The 19,597-nt window shown below is 50.4% G+C and overlaps 1 protein-coding gene across 2 annotated transcripts in view; it reads right to left on the bottom strand.

The window, feature by feature from the left end:
• Positions 1–18,765, bottom strand: part of PTPRN2 (protein tyrosine phosphatase receptor type N2) — a 427,823-nt gene extending 409,058 nt beyond the window's left edge. For both annotated transcript variants that reach the window (XM_033098764.1, XM_033098765.1), the window contains exon 1: positions 18,564–18,765. In XM_033098764.1, coding sequence (XP_032954655.1) covers positions 18,564–18,681 — 118 coding nt within the window. In that variant the 5' untranslated portion in view covers positions 18,682–18,765. The remainder of the gene's footprint in view (positions 1–18,563) is intronic.
• Positions 18,766–19,597: the final 832 nt, after the last annotated feature.

Below are 19,597 nucleotides of genomic sequence, written 5' to 3'. Positions count from 1 at the left end.
CCTTCAAGAACAGAAAGCGACAGGCACAAGCTGTGCCATCCCTGAAGTCAGAGCCAAAAACAAACTGATTTGCCAAAAGCTGAATGTAAAGCTTCACTTGAATGTTCTAGAGAAGCCAGCTGCCCTAACGTCTGCGCTCTCCTATAGGTCAAGGAACTCCCACAGCATCACGTCTGCATGGAAGAGAAATCCTGCCCACACGGACGTGAGATTGGGCATCATTAACTTGATGTCTGTGGTCCATCTTCATCAGATGGTTGCTGAGTCATGTGGGTACACCCCCTGCACACAGGCAGCGTTCCATAAACGGCAGCTGGTGGTGAAGGGCCAGGTCTGGGGGCCGGGAGTCCTGGGGTCTCGGTTTACTAAACTCCCCACCCTTGCAAACTCAACCAAGTCAGTAAGTCTCAAAAATTCAGAAAGACTGAGTGGCTCAGGTCATTTGTTAAACTCTTCCCATAGTTCCTGGAAGCCAGAACTTTTCAATGGTTCTAGAAGTAACAACCCCAATAATTCGATTAACATTTAGGGTATTTTCCAAAATTACCAATTTTGCAACACCCATTGCTATACAAAAGCAAATCACCTCAGATCTGAGAGATGAGGACCTGGGGAAACCATCTGACAGCTCCCTGGGGTGGAGGGGGGGACCCAGCTCAGCCCCTCTTCTGGAACACAGAGAGACAGCTGCTTCTGCGGCCTCTGGGCAGCCTCCAGTGTCTCCGTTTTCTTTGACTATAAGAAACTTTGTAAAGAAAAGACTGAAAGGTCTTACACACACACCAGCAGCTTTTGGTACTATTTCGAAAAGCAAGCCGAAACGTTTTCCTGACCCCCTACGGTGCGGTTACTGCTCAGTCCCATCAGCTTCATGCTGAATCAGACCCTGCTTTCAAAGTTTGGCTCCAGAAATGCAGAACCGAGAATCCAAAACTGAATCCGAAACTGCATTTCAACACACCCCTCCAACCCGACTCAGTCACAGGTGGGTTTGAGGATCCCTGTGTAAGCAAGACGCTTCCACGGGCGACAGCCCTGGGGCAGGCATGCTGCTCCTGAAACCACACCGGCTTCCGGCGGGCCGTGCGCTGGAACTCCAGTTTGGGCGTGATCACCAGACAGGAGCTGAGATGGAAGTCTCTCTAGACACATTTCCACAGGGACAAGACCTCTGACTGCAGACCCCCACTCCCTGGTGCCAAGTGGTCAGCAGAGGCCAGTGGACAGGTGTCCTCCGAGCTCTCGTGACCTCCAGGAGAAGTCTTCCGAGCTGGGGACAGGGGCATACAGCCCCGCCTCCATCTTCCCTTTGCCAGAGACGGGAGCATGAAATCACGACAACAGAAAACAGCAGCAGATAAAAGTCAAGTCAGTGCAGTTACACCAGGGACTGTCTGCGCTAAGATGCCCCTCCGCCTCCCACAAATCAAGTCGGCATTAAGTTCAAGTTCCCTATTATTAATAGTCCATTTAGCACTTAAGAGCAGTGGCCGAGCCGCATGTCGATGGTCAGACGCCCCGCATACTCGCTCAGGAGCCTGAGGAAGAGGAACGAGCTGAGTAACACTCCGTGAGAGGGAAGCTCTTCAATTACCACTGGCCTCAATAATTCATGAAGCGCGTCTTCTGTTGTACCACCAACCTCACGTTTACACAGAGCTGGGAAGCCTGCAGCAGGCAACTCAGGATCGATGATGTGACGAACACCTCCGGGGCCTGTGCCAAAACACAAAGGGACCCAGCCCAAGCTCTCACGTGTGGGCAGAGTGCATTAACTAAACAGCAACCTGAAGCCGTAAAACGGCTGCTTTCCACCAAGTCCACGGCCTGTCTCCCGACCCGGCCAGCACCCGCAGAGGGCAGAGGCGGGGAGCTCAGTACTTCCCACAGCAAATGCTCCCTGGACAGGGCATGGCCGCCTGGCTGCAGAGGCATCGCCCACCACAGCCCAACCCTCACACCCGGGGAGACCCCGCTGCCTCGTGCAGGCAAAGATGGCACCCACCAGCACGGGGTGACCTGAGAACTGAAACCCTCGCCACCAAAGCAGAAAGGCAGACTCGCAGCTAAAGCCCTAGGGTGGTGGAGGGAGGAGTGGAATCACCACTGATCGTCCAGCATTAGGTATTCACCAGTGTCCTTTGCTTGAAGTTCAACACAGGAAGGATGGAATGGAACAGACCCACGGCACGTCGGGAAGAAGCGAAAGCATAACAAACCACAAGTCTTATTCACACAGCAGTTTGCAAATTGGCGCTGATGTTCATAGCCTGAAGTTTGGGTGAGGCGGTGCCAGCACCCAGCTGGTGCAAGCTGGAAAACAACTGGGCTGTAAAACCTTGGAAAGGCGACTTGATTACAACGAATACTTCTCCCAAATGGAGCTAATCACGGGGCATTCAGCTGCTCCCGTCAGCTCACACAGGCACGCCGGATATGCATTCCTGCCTCCAAGGTTTGGGGACCTCGGCAGCTCGGGCCCACATCCCTTCTGGGAACCCTGGCCTGAGACAGGGCCAAGTGTGGCCTGACGGGAGAGGAGGGGCCCGAGATGCCCAGGGACTCCAGGCCGTCTCACCTTCCTTCCTCTTATCCTTTAACAAACTTTGAAAAGATGTGAGCTCTTTGCTAAGAGTCCTATTTTCTAAGGAATGCTCCTTTCTATTTACAGAATATATGTATATATGTTTAAAACCTGCCTATAGGGCCATTCTTTACACCTGGTATTTATTACGGTGGTTAAGAACTTGGGCCCTGAAGCCACAGGGCCTGACTGTGTCCATGGAACACACACCCTAACAGTTCCTACGTCATGTGGCCCATGAGGACTGAACACGACAACGTGAGGAAAGGAAACGTTTGTCCCACCTCATCTTCAACAGCTGCCGGAGTCCATGGGATGAAGATGACAATCAACCAGCCTCCCATCAGGAAAAATTAAGTCGTTTCTAGGATTCTCACAAAAGATAATGCAGCAGTGAAGATGGTGTGCAAACATCTTTGCCCGCGTGTGTAGGCAGCTATAGACATGGGATTTCATGTCACAGAGCTGTGCAAATGTGATGGATATGGCCAATCTCCCTGTAAGAGGCTGAGGTGACTCCACATCCACCAAGAGGGCTAGGGGCCCCCCACACCCTCACTGGTTACCCCACCACCATGTGAGGCTTGGGGACCGAACATGAACCATGAGTGGCACTCAGCCCCAGGGTGGTGCGTTAGCAGGGAGCCAGGTCCACCCGAGCGCTCCTAGTCCTTCCGCTCCACTGCACCCTCAGGCTCCGTTTGGCCCTGTTTTGCTTTAATTTACGTGGCCCACGTTTATCTGCAGGGCAGATAAGAGAATGACCAGCTCGGTCCCCCGGCCATCGATCGGTCCTTCAGTCCCAAGAAAGCCTCAGTCGCAAATTAGCCATGAACATAGAGGAGAATGAAAGCCTTGCGGGAATAAAGAAACACTGATGCGAGCGAACCCAAGAAGGCTTCGGCCGTGGGACAAGCAGGGGCCCATTGGTCCCTCTGTGTGCCTGCCTGCTGCTTAGTGGGATCTGCATTCGTGACAAATGACAGGGACACCCGTAGTCCAGGCCCTGTCCCTGCTGTCACCTTTCTACAAATTCTACACAGCCCCAGAGATGCTGACGCAGCTTGGAGAACCGTGTCATGGGGAGAGCAGCCAGGGGAGAACAGACATGCATGAGGCTTCTCCTACATAAAAGCAGGAGGTTCCCAGGACAGACGACAGTCCACACTGCATGCGGGTTTGAGGACTGGAGGCACCTGCATTTGCAGTGGAAGCCGACTGTTAGAGCGCAGCTCTTACAGGCAATATTTGTGGCTCTGTGACAGAACTAAACAGGCAATGTTCCAATACAGCCCTCCAGATGGGGGGCTCTGCAGACAGCCAAGACCCACTGTGGGGGTCGGAGCCACCCCGCCACCTGGTCATCTCCACCCCACGGGCCGGCAGGCTCTATCCACCTGGTCCGCACTACGTGGCCATGTCACACAGTGCAGCTTCCCCCGAAGTCCCAGGGAACTAGGGCTTCTTCTCGTGTGGGACCTGCGGCCTCAGGAGCAGACACGTGGGCACTGGGGGCCAGGATGCCACTCCCACACAAGAAACGGAAACAATGTGAACGAAGCCTCAGCACAACCACCCCTCGCAGACGAGGAGACCGAGGCACAGCAATGTGAGTGACCTCCCTGTCATGGGACGATGCAGTGCCTGCCACCCTCTAAGTCAGGTGGCGTCCTTTGGGAAGTGGTCCCTGTGACTATGAACAGTGGTAAGGACCGTGAGCATCACCTGTCCACACGTCAGAAGGCCTTGTCCCCCGAGCGCTCCCAGACATCAGACGGACGTCACCAGTGACACAGCAGACACCGCCAGTGCAGGCCCGCAACCCCACGGCCCACCTTCCCGGTGACCTTCAAAGGAAAAACTGGGTCCTTTCTGAGCTTCTGCACTTCCCTCCTTTAAACGAACGTCTCCAAAGGAGAAAGGATTTTCAGCCTCTTCTCCTTTCCCTCTGGTGGGAAGAAGGTGAGCACGGCCCCATGTCTGGCTCAGTTTAGCTCTCCCGGTGTCACAGGTTACCTGGCACCACTGTTTTCATGGCGGGTCTGTCAGCAAACAGTAGAAGCACAGAAGTGATCAAAAATTAAAGGGACCTAATGGCTTTCATGCAACTGGATGAATGAAATGCATCTTGCAATGTGCTTTCCCGATATTTATGGTGTTTACTGCAATCTTTTCTAGGCCAGAAAATTCCTGAGCTCACGATAGGCTGTGCTGTCACTGTGACAAACAGGCTGGCTGAGGTGGGGCTGTGCCTGCGACTGCATTTTCCATCCTCCACACGGAATATATTAGACATTACCCAGGCGGCATTTATTTTAGGAAGGCTTTTCATTATGGTGATGTGAAATGTCAGGCTGCGACGGGCTCTCGGCAGACCTGCAGGCCCACTCATTGTGGGACCAACGCACAAGTTCCTGCCATGAGCTGAGCGGGCTGGCCCAGCCTCAACGTGGGCAACCCAACATCCAAGTTAATTAACCGATGGAAATGCAGCAGAAAGGGTGGAGCCGGCATAGACACAGCCCTGCAGGCCTCCAACCTCCAGCAGGATCAGGTGCTGCCAGCTGGGGGGAGAGGGCCTCACAGCCTGGACTGGGGGCCACAGGGCACGACATGCCCAGCGTCTCAGCTGGTCTATGCGTCAGGACAAGACAGCTGAACACTCGTGCCTGCCCTCCCGCCAAGTGTGCCAGATCCAGACAGAAAGCCCTTCCTTCTCACTCTCGTTTCCTGTCCACAAACATCTCACTTACTGTTTTTCCTCGTTAATTAATGGCACAGCCAAGAGAAGAAGCTGAAGGTCATAATTCCAACCTTGAGCAGAGCAGAGAGTCAGATAATAACCTCACAGACCTTGACCTCGTCGCCCACCCGCGAAGGCTCCTAAAGGTGATCACCACCTTCCCGCCACCCCACGCTGCTGTCCAGACACTGATGAAGTGGTGGATGGCGGGCAGCTGCAGTCCATGCCTAAGGAAACACTTCACAGCACAGGAGATGCTTTCATATCTTCTCGAGGATGGAAGAGCTTTCTTCCATCACCCACGCTGTCCCAGACAGCAAAGTCTCAAATGCCATGAACGAGGAGGAGGGGGGAGGAAGGCTGGGACACAGGACCCCCACTTTCCTAAGTGCATACTGCCCCCAGGGACCCCACACAAGCGTTTTGTGTGGTGTGTTTTCAAGCCGGACCTAACGCTCCACCTAATGAGTCTTCAGTTTTTAATCTGTTCTCTATTTCACTGCATTTTATTCTGTTGAAGGTTTGGGACTTTTCGCTTGTCTTTTCACGATGTTATTTTTCGATCAGGCCGGTGTCAGCACTTCTAATGAAAAGCATCTCTATTTCTTAAGTGTCCCAAAGGCAAAGCCAACTTTGTAGATGCAGCTTCCATTTCCTGGCAAGAATTAGGAAAGCCAACAAAATAAATATCCATGGGATACAAACTACAGCACTGACTCACCGAAGCCTTCTCACGCGGAAAGACAGAATGTCCCAAATGAAGAGCAGTGTATGTGGTGTAGAAAACAGCTCTCTGAAGTTATTAAGTGAATTAACTTACTAAAATTCCATTATAAGACAAGTACTAAGAATGCACAGGAAAGAGAAAGGCCTTGGAGAGCTTCTGGAGGCACGGAAGTTTCTGGAGGCGTGACACATGGTCTTGTCTGTGTTTGCACGTCTAGTGCCCAGTACAGGGCCTGGCTCACAGTAGGTGCTCAGGCCAGTATACTGACCTGAGCTAATTGTATAGTTCACCTGGCTAGTTGTCTAGTTCAGTAGAAAACCAAAACCCTTATTTCACAGAATAGAGGAACCTGGCGAAAGATAAGTATCTGAATTTCCCTCAAAATGCATTTTGTTTGGTCCTAGTTGGTAATATGAACAACTGTGGAGCCAGCTGGAAGCTGGAAGGATGCCGTCTTCCTCCAGGAGACCGACTTTTGCTCTGTCCAGTGTCCAAGGACCCAAGGACCCCAGCTGCCTTATCTAAACAGGATGAGACGGCTCGCAGCTGGGTCTCGGTCCCTGGGGATCTCCTGTCTCTGTTGAACCATGTCTCCCGCTATGGTCCCAATGTGCCTCCCAGAGGCACACCGGGGACTCCTGCCCAGGAATCGGGGCGCCCTCACAGCTGCCCCCACCCCTCCCAGGACTGGCTAACACCCAGACCTTCCTCTGCTGGGTCTCCACCCCACTTCTTCACTCTGACCCTTACATTTCCTACGTTTTCTCCAGCCTCTCATGTTCTCAGCAAGTTCATCAAACACCTCAGTCATCACTACTGGACATAGAACTCTATCCGGAACCTCGGCATTGAAATGGCTTTAGATCTTGTCCTTCAGTAGACAGTGATGAAGCTGATAAAAAAAAAACACGGCAGTTTCTAAATGAAGCTGAGAGCATGACATGCCATTCGGCTACTCTTGTTGCCAGTTATAGTCAGCTCCCAACATTGTTCGTATTTTCTGAATGATTTACATTTTATTCCAATTGAATAAATAAATCTCACTCCCTGACAATTCCTAAGCTGAAGAACAGTCATTAACTCATTTTGGAATGTTCTTAGAATGAGAATCTAAAAATTTTAAAGGCTTGTTCTAGACGTCAGAGGGATGCGAGAGGAACAGCAACGAGCAAATCTGAGACTTAGTGCAGAAATACATTCCCTTCCCTCACCTGACTTTTATGAATTAATGAATGTCCCTGGGACAGATGCCTCATCTGGTCACCAACATTCCTTTGTATTTATTTCACTGACGTTTTATATCAACCACCAGAGAAATGGGGTGAGGGATGAGAAATGAAATCTGCTTCCTAGAAATGCAGAAAACATCAACTTTGGGTGCCGACGAGGCCAGAAGTGATACTCAGAAACAGTCAAGAAGTTTTCAAAATAAGATTATGTGTAAAAAACAGTCATTCTTCATCATCGCTTTGGAAAGTAAAGAGTCCAATCCTACAGCAACCAGAAGGAATTCAGGAGGGGCCAGTGGTCGCCCACACTCTGCATGGCGGTGCTCCTTCTTTCCTGGAAGACTTTCAGACCAAGAGACCCACGTCCCTCCCAGGTTCTCTGCCAGGTCGGTCTGGGAGCCTTCCCCATCCTCAGGGCTGAATCTTCTGACTCAGAAGTCCTTCACGAATTGCTGAAGCCGGACCAGGGGAACTTTTCAGCTCCGAAAGTCTATAATTGGTTTATTCATTTACTCAGCAAAAATTACTGAGTGTATATATTGAGATACGCCTACCCTTACGCTGACTTAAAACTAAGCATCTTTGATATGTGGGCTGATGAGGCCGTGGCAAAGGGCTCTGTGAGTGCTGGTGAGGAAGGGTCTCGTGATGCGCTGCAGCTCACATGTGCTTGGTGACGTGATTTATGGATGAGATGACCGTGTTAACCAAACACAGTGAATCAGATTTGAAGGGATTCTTGCAAAGAAATCACGGGTTGTTAATGAGCTGATACTTCTAGTGGGAGCTCTTCTTCAGATAATTTGGAGGTCAAAGGCATGGCGACTTAATTACCTCCAACAACAAGGCAGCTGAAGATTAAAAAGCGTCCTTCAGACTTTTCCAAATATGGATTTACATGTATCATCATTAACGGTTGCCAGGGTCCTAAGTGAACACTGTTTCTGGAGACAGTAGGGAATGGCTTGAAGCCATTGAGATTAAATACATTTAAAAACTAAGCATCTGAAACATTAATAATTTTAGTCAGTACAAAAATGTTTTTTGTACCTTCAACAATAATATTTTAATCATTGGCAATGTTTAATCTCTCATGCTTGTAAATGTTTAATTTGTTTTATAATAAGCCTTAGTTCAGTAGAGCATATAATTTGTAAATAAGTGTATCTATCTATCTATTGATAGAGATATAGATATAGGTGACATATAGATATACATAACAGATAAATAAATGCACATTTCTATTGGGGTGTGACATCTAACCTGTGGACCCCACTGGTGAGGGGGAAGGAGAGCAGGTGCGTGGGGGATAAGGCGTGGGGGGCAGACGTAAGCCTGGTCCATGATGTTTGGGGAGGTTTCGAGCAGAACAGTGAGAGGCTCAGATGTGCATGGTGGTCACTCTGCCAGAACTGGAGGAGGCTTGGAGGCCAATACTTCTCCTTCCTATTACAGTTCGTTCGGCTATAATTTAAGCCAATCTCTCCCTCTCCCCCAGGTGAGCACATGGCCAGCAGCTTCCTCCTAAGACTCTCCCTCTACACCAGGGCTTCTTGGGCTCAGCCTGGCTGACATTCCAGACGAATTTCTGTGGACAGTTGTCTCGGGTGGGGACGTGCCCTGCAGGACGTTCAACAGCGATCCTGCCTCCTCTCTCTCGGTCCCAGTAGCACACCTCCCCTCCCAGAAGGGACAACGTAAACTATCCCCAGACAATTGAGACCCAGTTGAGAACCACTGGATTCCATGAAGAAACTGCTCACCCTTTTCTCCTGCAGGCGGCAAGTTAAAACAACCCTCCGTCCTTTCTTCAGAGGGCACACTCTGCCTCACGATAGTCACTTATTCTACACAGCAAAGCGACACCTTCTGATATCCTAGAGGAACTCTTACAACATCTGGAACGTGGTAGCCATGTACCCACACCTGGGGAGAATCTTTCAAAATGAGGCTCCAAATTTGGAATTAGTGTCCATTGAATCTACAGTCTTTGTGAAGTGTTATTTTATGTAAGATCACCTCTCCCAGTCTGGAACATTCTTTTTGCCACAGTGCTTGACTTTAAACTTACCCTGGATATCTCATGTTCTATCAGAGTTCCTAAGGAAACACATTTAATCATTAAACAAATGCTATATATTCTTCAACAGCATCTATTTAGACCAACATAGTATCACTTTTAACATTATTAATAGGCTTCTTAATTAATTTATTGATATGTCAATAATGTAGTGGTGGGTGTGGGAGCCCTGAGTGGGGCTGGACAGTGTCCCCCTCACTCTGCTCCAATGAGGGGTGCAGGGTCTGGGGCGTGGAGGCTGCCTTTGTGTGAGCCCTGGCAGTAAGTCTGCTGTGGTTTGTGTCCGGAAGGTGGCCATGGCCCGAGCACGCGTGGCCTGCGCTCTGTGTGACTCTCAGTGCTTCTGCAGGACTATGTGAGTCGTTCAGCCTGTCACCAAATATTTCCCATGCCTTGGTGACAAACCAAAAAGCCAGACACTTAACAACCATGCAACCTAAACATGTCAAATATAATTTAAAAATGCTCTGGTTTTTACATTTATCAAATATTACATATTTTAAGAGACAGTGATTAGTATATCTGAAAAACAGTATGTACTATCCCTTTAGTACACTTTCCACTCAAACGTGTGAGAAATATCTGTGACTATTAATTAAGCCCTATTTCTTTTATTCAAGGGCGCCCTTGGAAGGGATGATAGGAAATAAATTCCAGATGGTGTTATCACCATTCATTATTCTCATTATTACAACGTGATCAGCCTGCATCCTAGTTGCATGTGACTATTTAAAAAAATGTGCTTATTAAAAAACAAATGATATTACTATTTAAAATGTAATGGTAATGCTTTTGCAAAAATCTGAATGGTCAATTCAACCGAGACTTAGAGTCACCAAAGTAATATTATTTTCAATAATAACAATATTCCACCCTGTCCAGCCACCAGCCTCCAACATTAAGTGCAGAAACCTGGAGATTCTGGAAATAACAACTAGGACTGCCATCACCAATGACTCCCCCACCATCTCATGTAAACCTCTCAAAAACATCAAGAATTTGGCACTTTGCTGTGGTATAGAGTCAGAGAGCAGAGGTGAAGTCCTCTTGCCTTCCACTAAGCATTAATGCAAGCTGCAAAGATTACCTGATTGCAAAGATAAGGCAGTCTCTCAATCTGTCAACATGCTGCACTGAAACAATATCTCTGTCATCTAATCTGTGTTCTGGGCCCAGAGCCACTCCTCCCCCACCATGTTCTCAGAAATCACCTGCAGTTTCTGGCTCTGCTAGAACTGTCTTTTCATCTGTGTTGATTGTTTCATAGAATCAAGAACCAGCACACACTGGTGAAGCAGATACGAGGCCACAGGAAGGCCCTGTCCCAGGATAGGTGCCTGGCCCTCGGTGCGGAGCCCATATTCCCACAGGGTTTCAATCACATCTGTGTCCGCTCAGACAACACTTAACTCCCACGGAGGTTTCGTGATCTTAACCCCAGCCTATTTTTCAGGCAGAAGCAGAGAGATTCAAGACGTCCTAAAGTCTTGGTAAAAGCGGATGTGCCACCACAGGACAGACACGACTGGAGATGGGAAGGCGAGAGGAGCACAACTCATGTGCTTCCTCACCCAAGTCCCCCCGCCCGCCCGCCACTACCCACCCACCACTAAGAAACTGGCTTTCATGGGTATGCCTCGTCTTCTGCCATTAAAATACCTCTACTTGGAGGACACACACATCGCCAAACTGGCTTCAAGGGGTACCACAGGTTAATTACTGCTTTCGGCTGGATTAAAACCACAACCCCAAATGGAAAAACCTCAGCCTCCCATGGCCAATTTTACAGGCTGCTCCATGCGTTTGCAAGTCGACTGCATTTTGCTGTTGGAGTCGGAATTGACTTGCACCATTAATATAAAGTCTTCTCCCCTTGGAAACCAGGTCAGCCTTTTTCCTGAAAATTCCATCCACCAAACAAACCATTTCCAAACACATCCTTTGTACTATATGTAGGACATTGCATCAGATGCCAAAACGGGCTTTTAGAAACACATGGTGACACAGAATGCCCATGTCATATGAAGGGAAGTTTCATTCTTTCATCTATCAACACACCTCATAAAAGAATAATGAGTGACTAAAATCAGCCCTCCTTTTCCTGTTTGCCACTCTAAATGTCAAGCTTAGATAGAACTTACTCTTTAAATTTTCTTATGAAACTAATCCCTCCTTTATCCCTTATTCTGGCGTAGGCCTTTTTCTGTAACAAGTCTGAAATGAGAGCAAGCTTCTTTGGTGTTGGTCTCAGTATCTATTAAAAATCTGATGGAAATAAATGCATGGGACTACGTCAAACTATAAAAAGTTTCTGCCTAGTGAAGAAAACCACCAAAATGAAAAGTCAACCTACTGAATGGGAGAAGATAGTCACAAATGATACATCCAATATGGGTTAACATCCAAAATATATAAGGAACTCATACAACTTAACACCAAAAAAAACCTGAATAAACATTTCTCTTAAAGAAGATATACAAACGGCCAAAAGACATATGAAAAGATGCTCAATGTCACTAATGATCAGAGAAATGCAAATAAGAACTACAGTGAGATATCACCTCACTCCTGTCAGGATGGCCATCATCAACAAACAACAAGTGCTGGGGAGGCTGTGGAGAAAAGAGAGCCGTCGTGCACTGTCGGTGGGATTGCAGATTGGTGCAGCCACTATGGAAAACAATATGGAGGTTCCTCAAAAAATTAAAAACTGAACTACCTTATGACCCAGAAATTCCACTTCTAGGTCTCTATCTGAAGAAATCCAACAACACGAACTCAAAGAGAGATATGCATCCCTGTGTTCACTGCAGCATTATTTGCAACAGCTTAAATGTGAACACAACCTAAGTGTCCATCGATAGACGAATGGATAAAGAATAGGTGGTACATATATAAAATGGAATATTATTCAACAATAAAACAGAATGGAATTTTGCCATTTGCCCCAGCATGAATGGACCTAGAAGGTATTATGCTAAGTGAAATAAGTCAGACAGAAGGAACATATACCGTGTGATCTCACCTATATGTGGAACCTAAAAACAAAACAAATGAAAAAACAAATCCATATATATGGAGAACTAGCTGATGGCTGCCAAAGGGGAGGGGCATGGAGAAGAAATGTGATGGTGCACAGAAGCGTTCGGAGCGTGGTGCTTACAGACACAGCAAGTAGTGAACTGTACAGTGGCCTTCTACTCCTGCCATCATGGAAAGACTGGAAGTGTCCAAAATTACGTCATCCATTCACAAACATCAAAATCCCTCTGAGAAGCAAACCAAATAATTGAATCTGCCATCCAGAACAAACCTAGCTTGGAAAATCAACCCGCCCCCATGGTTAAAGAGCATTTTCAGATTCCTTTGGAACAGGCACACAGAGCTCCAAAGAACCTAGACATTCTGAAGCTCCTTAGAGAAAGGAAGTTTGACGAGCAAAAATCACCTCTGTCACTGTGACGGTAAGAGGCAGACACCCCTGCTGTGGAGTTGGATAGATGTGTCCCAACAGCACAGAGAACCCTTCTGCTGGGACCGCACCCTACAGGGCAAACCCTGGCCCATCAACTACTGGAAAAGAAAGGACACTGATGACCGGAGACCCAGCACCCAATCCCAGCACCGGTGTTCTACTAGTACAATGTGCTCATCAGCCATTCCAAGCCTCAGTCTTTCAGTCTGTAAAATGGAAATAGACACACTCCCCTATCGAGGTTATCCTGGGGAGCACACGTAACCACATGTGGAAAGATCCAGGGGTTGCCAGGGCTCAGGGGGTGGGGCAGGCTATCACTACAGAGGGAAAGGCAATGGGACTTCCATCCCCTGTCACCAGAATCAATAAGTAGAACTGTACACCAAAAGAAAAAATCATTTCACTGTATGGTAATTTTAATTAAAAAGGGAAAGCTCCCCAATCTGTTTTATAACTATCAGCTCATCCCTTCCCGCCCAGGAACCTTTACTAGTCACATGTGCTGAGAGGGAGTGTCCCTGCATCTTCTGAATCACAGTCAGTATGATTGGAGGGAACAGATAAAAACAAAATAAGTCAAACACCCTCTTATCCAACTCCACATAGGAGAAGTAACACAAAGTGACCATCCAAAACCATGCGCAGCTTCCTTATTTCCCCCCAGCAGACACACCGCGGCCGTTTTAAAGAGATGGACATCCATGCTCCACACATGAGCACCTCTAGTCCAAAGCTCAGTTTCTTAGGCTAACGTGGGAGTCACTCACTTATCACCACAGAAGCAGACTAACAAACAAGAAGTTACTTAATGTGTGAACATACGTGTTTCCAGGAGAACCGCACCCCTTTTCACTTCCTGCCCTAGGTATTTAAATAGTACTTGTGGCTGAGTTGTTAGAGATAGAAGGAATTAAAAGCAAAAAACTTCCTGCTTCCTTCAACAAACTCTTCCATTCAGTTTCCAGGTAGCAGAAGAATGCATCCACTCTTTTCTGCTTCTCTGGTTTTCTGGCCTCCTATAAACCAGGATGAAAAAATAAATCCAGCTGGGTCTACATTTACGAAGGTCAATTTAGACTAATGTAAAAACAGCTGCCAGGTGCTTTTATGTGGAGCAGAGGGCTACCTGCCACAAAGCCACCTGTTTGCTTTCTCGGGAAATGGACCGCCTTGTCAGAAGAGATAAGGTAGGTTCTTCGCTGAGCCCCACTGGGCCCATACTCACCAGGATACATCTGGATGAAAACGCTTTCTGCCCATTTCTTAAGCTTTTTTTTTCACCTCTCCACACATAAACAATCCTCAAACTAGCAATATTTGCACATATCTAGGCATATGTTAAATATCTGCCACCCAAAGCCAGCGGGTCAGTTTTAGTTTGGGCCACATTTAGTTACAAACACCTTTTCTTAAAAGAAGTTTAAAATTCTAAAGTAATGCCCTGAGAGGTCATGGTATGGAAAAACTTTCTTAAAAAAAACGGAGTATAATGACAGCTCAGCTGACACTATCTCTCATTGTACTTGGCCCCCCTATTCCTAACTCTCAAAAATCCAAAGAAAAGTGTCTGAATAACTGCATTCACAAATTAGGTAATACCGCATGTAAAAAGCAGAACAAAATAAACTCAGACTGCAGAAATTGTTGTCACAGGAAAGAATCAATGGTTTCCAGACCTCATCAAAACAAGTTGGGGTGGAGGGCAATGCATCGCAGCCCAGCTTCAGACTACCTGCTGCTACTGTTCTTCTTCGAGGGAGACCAGGAATCCCCCAGTCCTCACATTTCACAGCAAATAGAAACTCCAGGCCCGTGGGCCCAAAACCACCACTGAGACAGGCAGAAAGCAGACTGCTACAAATTTAGCACACCCACTCCTGCTAGTGGGCACCACTGAAGATGACCTTGGGAACCAGGCAAAAAACAGACGGGCTTTTGAAAGGAGAGCTGCGAGATGCAGTTAAGCTCAGCACAGAGAGGAAACCGTCAGAAAACCTGCTTTATTCCCTGCACACGTTTAACTGCCATCTCTGGACACAGGACACGGCCACGACACAGCTCTTTCTACCCAACGCATCTGGTTTCATGGGTGAGCCCATTGTCTGTGCCTCCCTTTCCCAAAAGCACAGGGCTTTCCATGTACCCCATCCTTCTGCACAGGGCCGTCAGCACCTGAGGGTGAAGGAGACAGAGCCAGAGGAGGAGGAGACAACAGGCAGAGAAAGGCTCAGGCCCAGGAAAGGCAGGAGGACTCCCGCTCTGGGGGAGGGGCAGGCTGCTCATCACCACACAACCAACAAGATCAGGGCTCTGGGCCCCAAGGAGCAAGATGGGCGTGTGCTTTTGAGGCAGGAAAGATGCTTCAGTTTAAAAATAAACAATCATGCCATCGAGTTCACAAAGCACACAGCTCCTGCTGCTCTCTTCTCAGCTCCGAGTGGGCTCGCTGGTGAATGAAAAATATGTGTAGGCAAATCGGGAGGCAAAAACAAAGGAGGAAAAGAAACACTCAGCTGTGTTCAAGACAGGGCATTGGTGAGGTCTGACTTTGGATTCTCCCAACAAAATGCACGTGAAAGGTTGACTGTCCTTTGGCAAAGGAAATTTGTATCTCTCTAGCAAAAGGAGGGTCTTTTGTGACTGCCCTTAGAAGTGGGGCTGCCTGAACAGGCTCTCAAGCTGGCCTCCTTATAGCTGAAGAATGGCTTCAAGACAAAGGGCTGACAGCTCAAGTCAGATTTATGGGAAAAGACTGAGCCCCTAACAAGAGGATGTTCTGAAATCACAGAGAAAGGCAGAGGGAGGGAGCGAAGGAAACCCCAAGGTGGCAGTAAACGAGAGATGGAAACTGCTCACCTGTCCTGGACAATGCGGCCGGACACAGCCATGGTATTCTGGCCACAAGCGAAGTGGAAGAGTATCACTGAAAAGGGGTGCCATGTGCCCTCCCCGTTCAGCTCTGGTAACAGCGTCACAGACTATGGTGCACTATGAGCCATGGGAGGCTTTTGCACCAGGACATGGGCACAGTGGGTGTAGAAGGGCAGGATGCTCAGGTGGTTGAGAAGGCGGGACATGCACCGCCACTCAGAGGCTGCCCACAGCTGCTGTGGAACAAGGCAGCGTCATGGAGCGTAGCTCCGAGCAAGGAGAATAGACTCACACAGGGCAGCTGTGCTGACCCAGACTTCAAGAGCTCCTTCACCAAGTGTGAAGGGGCCGAACTCAAGGCAAGGCCCCCAGTACACAAAGAACTGGTCTTAGGTCCTAGAGACATCTGACTCCTTGTTCTAACCGAAAACTATGATGCAAGCAAGAAGCAAACCTCAGCTCTCTCCGAACCTTGTGCATTCTGCAGGCCTCAGCCTGAGGTTGAGTGTTAATAGCTAAATAAATACGTTACAGTGACATGGCTCGGGTCACATCTAAGGTCTATCTTTCATTGTGTGTCATTATTTGGAACAATGTAGTTGGTGTGACAATACTCAAACAAGACCCAGACAGCAGAGAGAGAAAAAAATGGCAGCATATGCCTTTCATGAGGGACCGTGTTTCTCCTGCACTTTCTGGAGAATGTAGATGTAAATTCTGAGGACATGGCAGCAGCACTCTGGGTGAGGATGGTACAGGGAGAGGTCGGGGTGGATAGGATGCAGGGAGCTTACATGAGCAGACAAGGCTGTGTGCTACCCCAGGTTGGGTCCCAAAATGGGAAGATCACTCGCATCTCAATATCTGTACATACCACCAGGCAGTTCCCAAGCAGGCTGGGAATGTAGCAGGTTACACCTATGTCCTGGAAACCCTGGGACAGTTCTAACGATGTCTGGTTCCCTGACATTGTCCTTTATAAAGACTGTCCAGGAGGCTCCCTTGGGGCATATAGCGAACAGAGGAGGAATAAGGCACCTTTTTTAATGACGTGATTCAATTTTGCTTGTAGTCAAAATACCATTGCCACATCCAGGACAGTTTAGCGATTTTCTTCTCTTCACACACTTCCATCTTCGGGGTTTCCTTTGCTCCCTTCCTCAGCCACCTCCCCCTTCTTCCTTTCTCTGTGATTTCAGCAAACTATTATGTACTGGCAATCATAATGGAAAGAGAGTCGTCAAAGACCAGCCTCCCATTCACCCCCAGAAGCTGCCTTCCCTAGAACACTGAGTGGCTGACATCAGCTGACCCTGGTTCTCCCTGAGCTGTTGTGTACTTGCTGGGTGGCATCTGGCCAGCTGAGCAAACAGCTCGCATATGAGGTGATATGCCTGTTTGAGCCAAAGAAGGACGGAACAGCCCAGCAAAGAGGACTGGTGCACAGTTAGGCCCTCCTTGCTGGTGTGGGTCAAGGTCCTGGAGGTGGCAGCAGAATGAAGAAGCCCCCAAACTCCCCAAGCAGGGCTCATCTGGCAAGGATGATCTGTGCGTGGGTGGTCCTCCATGGGGCATGCAGTGACTCAGGCGGCAGCACCCCAACAGGTGAGGACCTCCCTTGCAAACACCAGCTCTCCCTCACACCAGGCAGGGAGTGTGTGAGGAGACTAGGAAAGCAAGGGAGAAATCCCTGGCTGAGTTAGCCAGGAATCAGAACACGGCGCCCACTGCTCCCTGCAGTTTGAGACTGGGGCAGGGAAGCCCCTGGAAACCAGAAGGGCAAGCCCAGGATGGGCCAGGAGGGGTGGCTGGGCCAGGCCCCTCCACTACCCTGGACCGACCTGTATTGTACTCTGGCTTTAACACCCATCATTCTAATCTATTATGTTCAGTAATCCTGGCCTTGAAGCCCTGGAAACATTGGCCTCGTGGTAAATGTCCTTAAGAAATAAGAGCAGTGTGGAGGGAGGCACTGGGGTTCAGTTTCCTGAGTTGAACTTAAAGGCCATTTCGGAAGGAAGCTAACTCTGACTGGCTCCCTGACAACAGCGTCCCCTCCCCTCTTCAGTCCCCTTCTGTCCTGGAAGGAAAATGTCTGTCCGCCTGGAAGGAAGCCGGGAGTTCACGCAGTGAAGACGCAGGTAGGAGGCCGGGAGGCCAAAATCCGCGTGCAGCGAGGCCTAGGTGAGAGGGCAGGGCCCCCACGCCGGGTGTCCCCTCCAGGTCATCCGGTCCGTTCCAAGCCCAGCCTCGCACTGTCCGCGCACGCGGCACAAACACGCGGGGGTGCACCCACGCGGGTCGACAAGGGCGTGAGCGGCTCGCGTCCCCACGGCCCTGAGTGGCCAAGAACACCGGGCGACCCAGCCTCGCCGGGACTGGGTGCGGGTGCGGCCCGGGGGCGGGGATGGGGGGGAAGGCAGGGCGCCAGTCCCGCTCGGTCGGCAAGAACCAGCAGCACCCACTGCGGTGAGAGGGGCGGCAGGGCACGCACTGGGTCTGGCGACCCCTAGCGCCTCCAGAGCCCGCTCAGCCTCCCCTCACCCATGCGCCCCGCCCCCATTTCCTCAGGCGCCCCTCCCCCAGCCCCCCATTTCCCTCAGGCGCCTCTCTCCCAGCCCCCCATTTCCCTCAGGCGCCCCTCCCCCAGCCCCCCATTTCCCTCAGGCGCCTCTCTCCCAGCCCCCCATTTCCCTCAGGCGCCCCTCCCCCACCCACTTTTCCTCAGGCGACCCTCCCCGAGGCCCCTCATTCCCTCAGGCGTCCCTCCCCCGCCCCCATTTCCTCAGGCGCCCCTCCCCCACCCCTTTTCCTCAGGCGCCCCTCCCGACCCCACCCCCGCCCCACTCACCGAGAAGCCCCGGGAGCAGCCGTGCGTGGGATGCGGGTGCGGATGCAGGTGCGGGTGCGGCAGGCGGGCGCGGCGGCAGCAGCAGCAGCAGCAGCAGCAGCGCAAGCGGCGGCCCCATGTCGGTGGTGCTCAGTCCATGGCGGCCGCTCCTCCCGCGATCCGCGCCGCCGCGGCTTCAGCACCGGACAGCGCCACCGGCCCCGCCCCGTCCCCGCCCTCGGCACGCCCCCGCCGCACCAGGGCACGCCCCCGCCTTACGTTGGCCCTCAGGCCCCGCCCCGGACACGCCCCGGACACGCCCCGGAGAGGCCCCGTGTGGGGGAGAGCGTGTGCACCGCGCTGGTGACCCGGAGGATACCTCAGCCCCTTCCCGCCTGCGGGCGCCCAGCCTCCCCTCTGTACCTTCCGTCAGCCCCTGAGCACCCTGTCTTTCCACCTCCACCCGCGCTGACGCCCTCGCACCCTCGCACAGGTCCCGGGGGCCACACTTCCCGCCCTCAGACGCGCCCAAAGGGTCGGCGGGAAGTCAGCCGCACCCTTGGCCTGGGACTGAATGGCCGAACCTTCTCTGCTTGACCCTGGGCCTGCGATCACCAGCGCTTTCCCACGCGGCGCCCAGGGCCACGCGTGGCCAGTGCGGCCCAGGCACAGAACTCCTGCTCTTATTTATTAATTAAATGTCCGTGACCATACGTGACTGACCCCGCAGGTGTAGATCAGGGTTGGAACTTCCCCTAAAGCAAGCTTTCGGGGCTCCCTGGAAAGGGGCCGGAGCTCAAGCTGTCCAGGGTCTGGGAGTGCGTGAGTGTGAGTGTGAGTGTGCGTGTGTGTGTCTGTGTTCCTCAGCCTGGAATGGAGGAGCTGTGTGTGTGTGTGTGTGTGTGTGTGTGTATGTGTTTCTGTGTTCCTCAGCCTGGAATGGAGGAGCTGTGTGTGTGTGTGTGTGTTTGTGTGTATGTGTTTCTGTGTTCCTCAGCCTGGAATGGAGGGGCTGTGTGTGTGTGTGTGTGGTTGTGTGTATGTGTTTCTGTGTT

The sequence above is a fragment of the Rhinolophus ferrumequinum genome, chromosome 26, assembly GCF_004115265.2.
Source record: "Rhinolophus ferrumequinum isolate MPI-CBG mRhiFer1 chromosome 26, mRhiFer1_v1.p, whole genome shotgun sequence".
NCBI classification, from domain to species: Eukaryota; Metazoa; Chordata; class Mammalia; order Chiroptera; family Rhinolophidae; genus Rhinolophus; species Rhinolophus ferrumequinum.
Note: the sequence above shows the minus strand (reverse complement) of the source record. Positions and strands in the feature narration are given on the sequence as shown.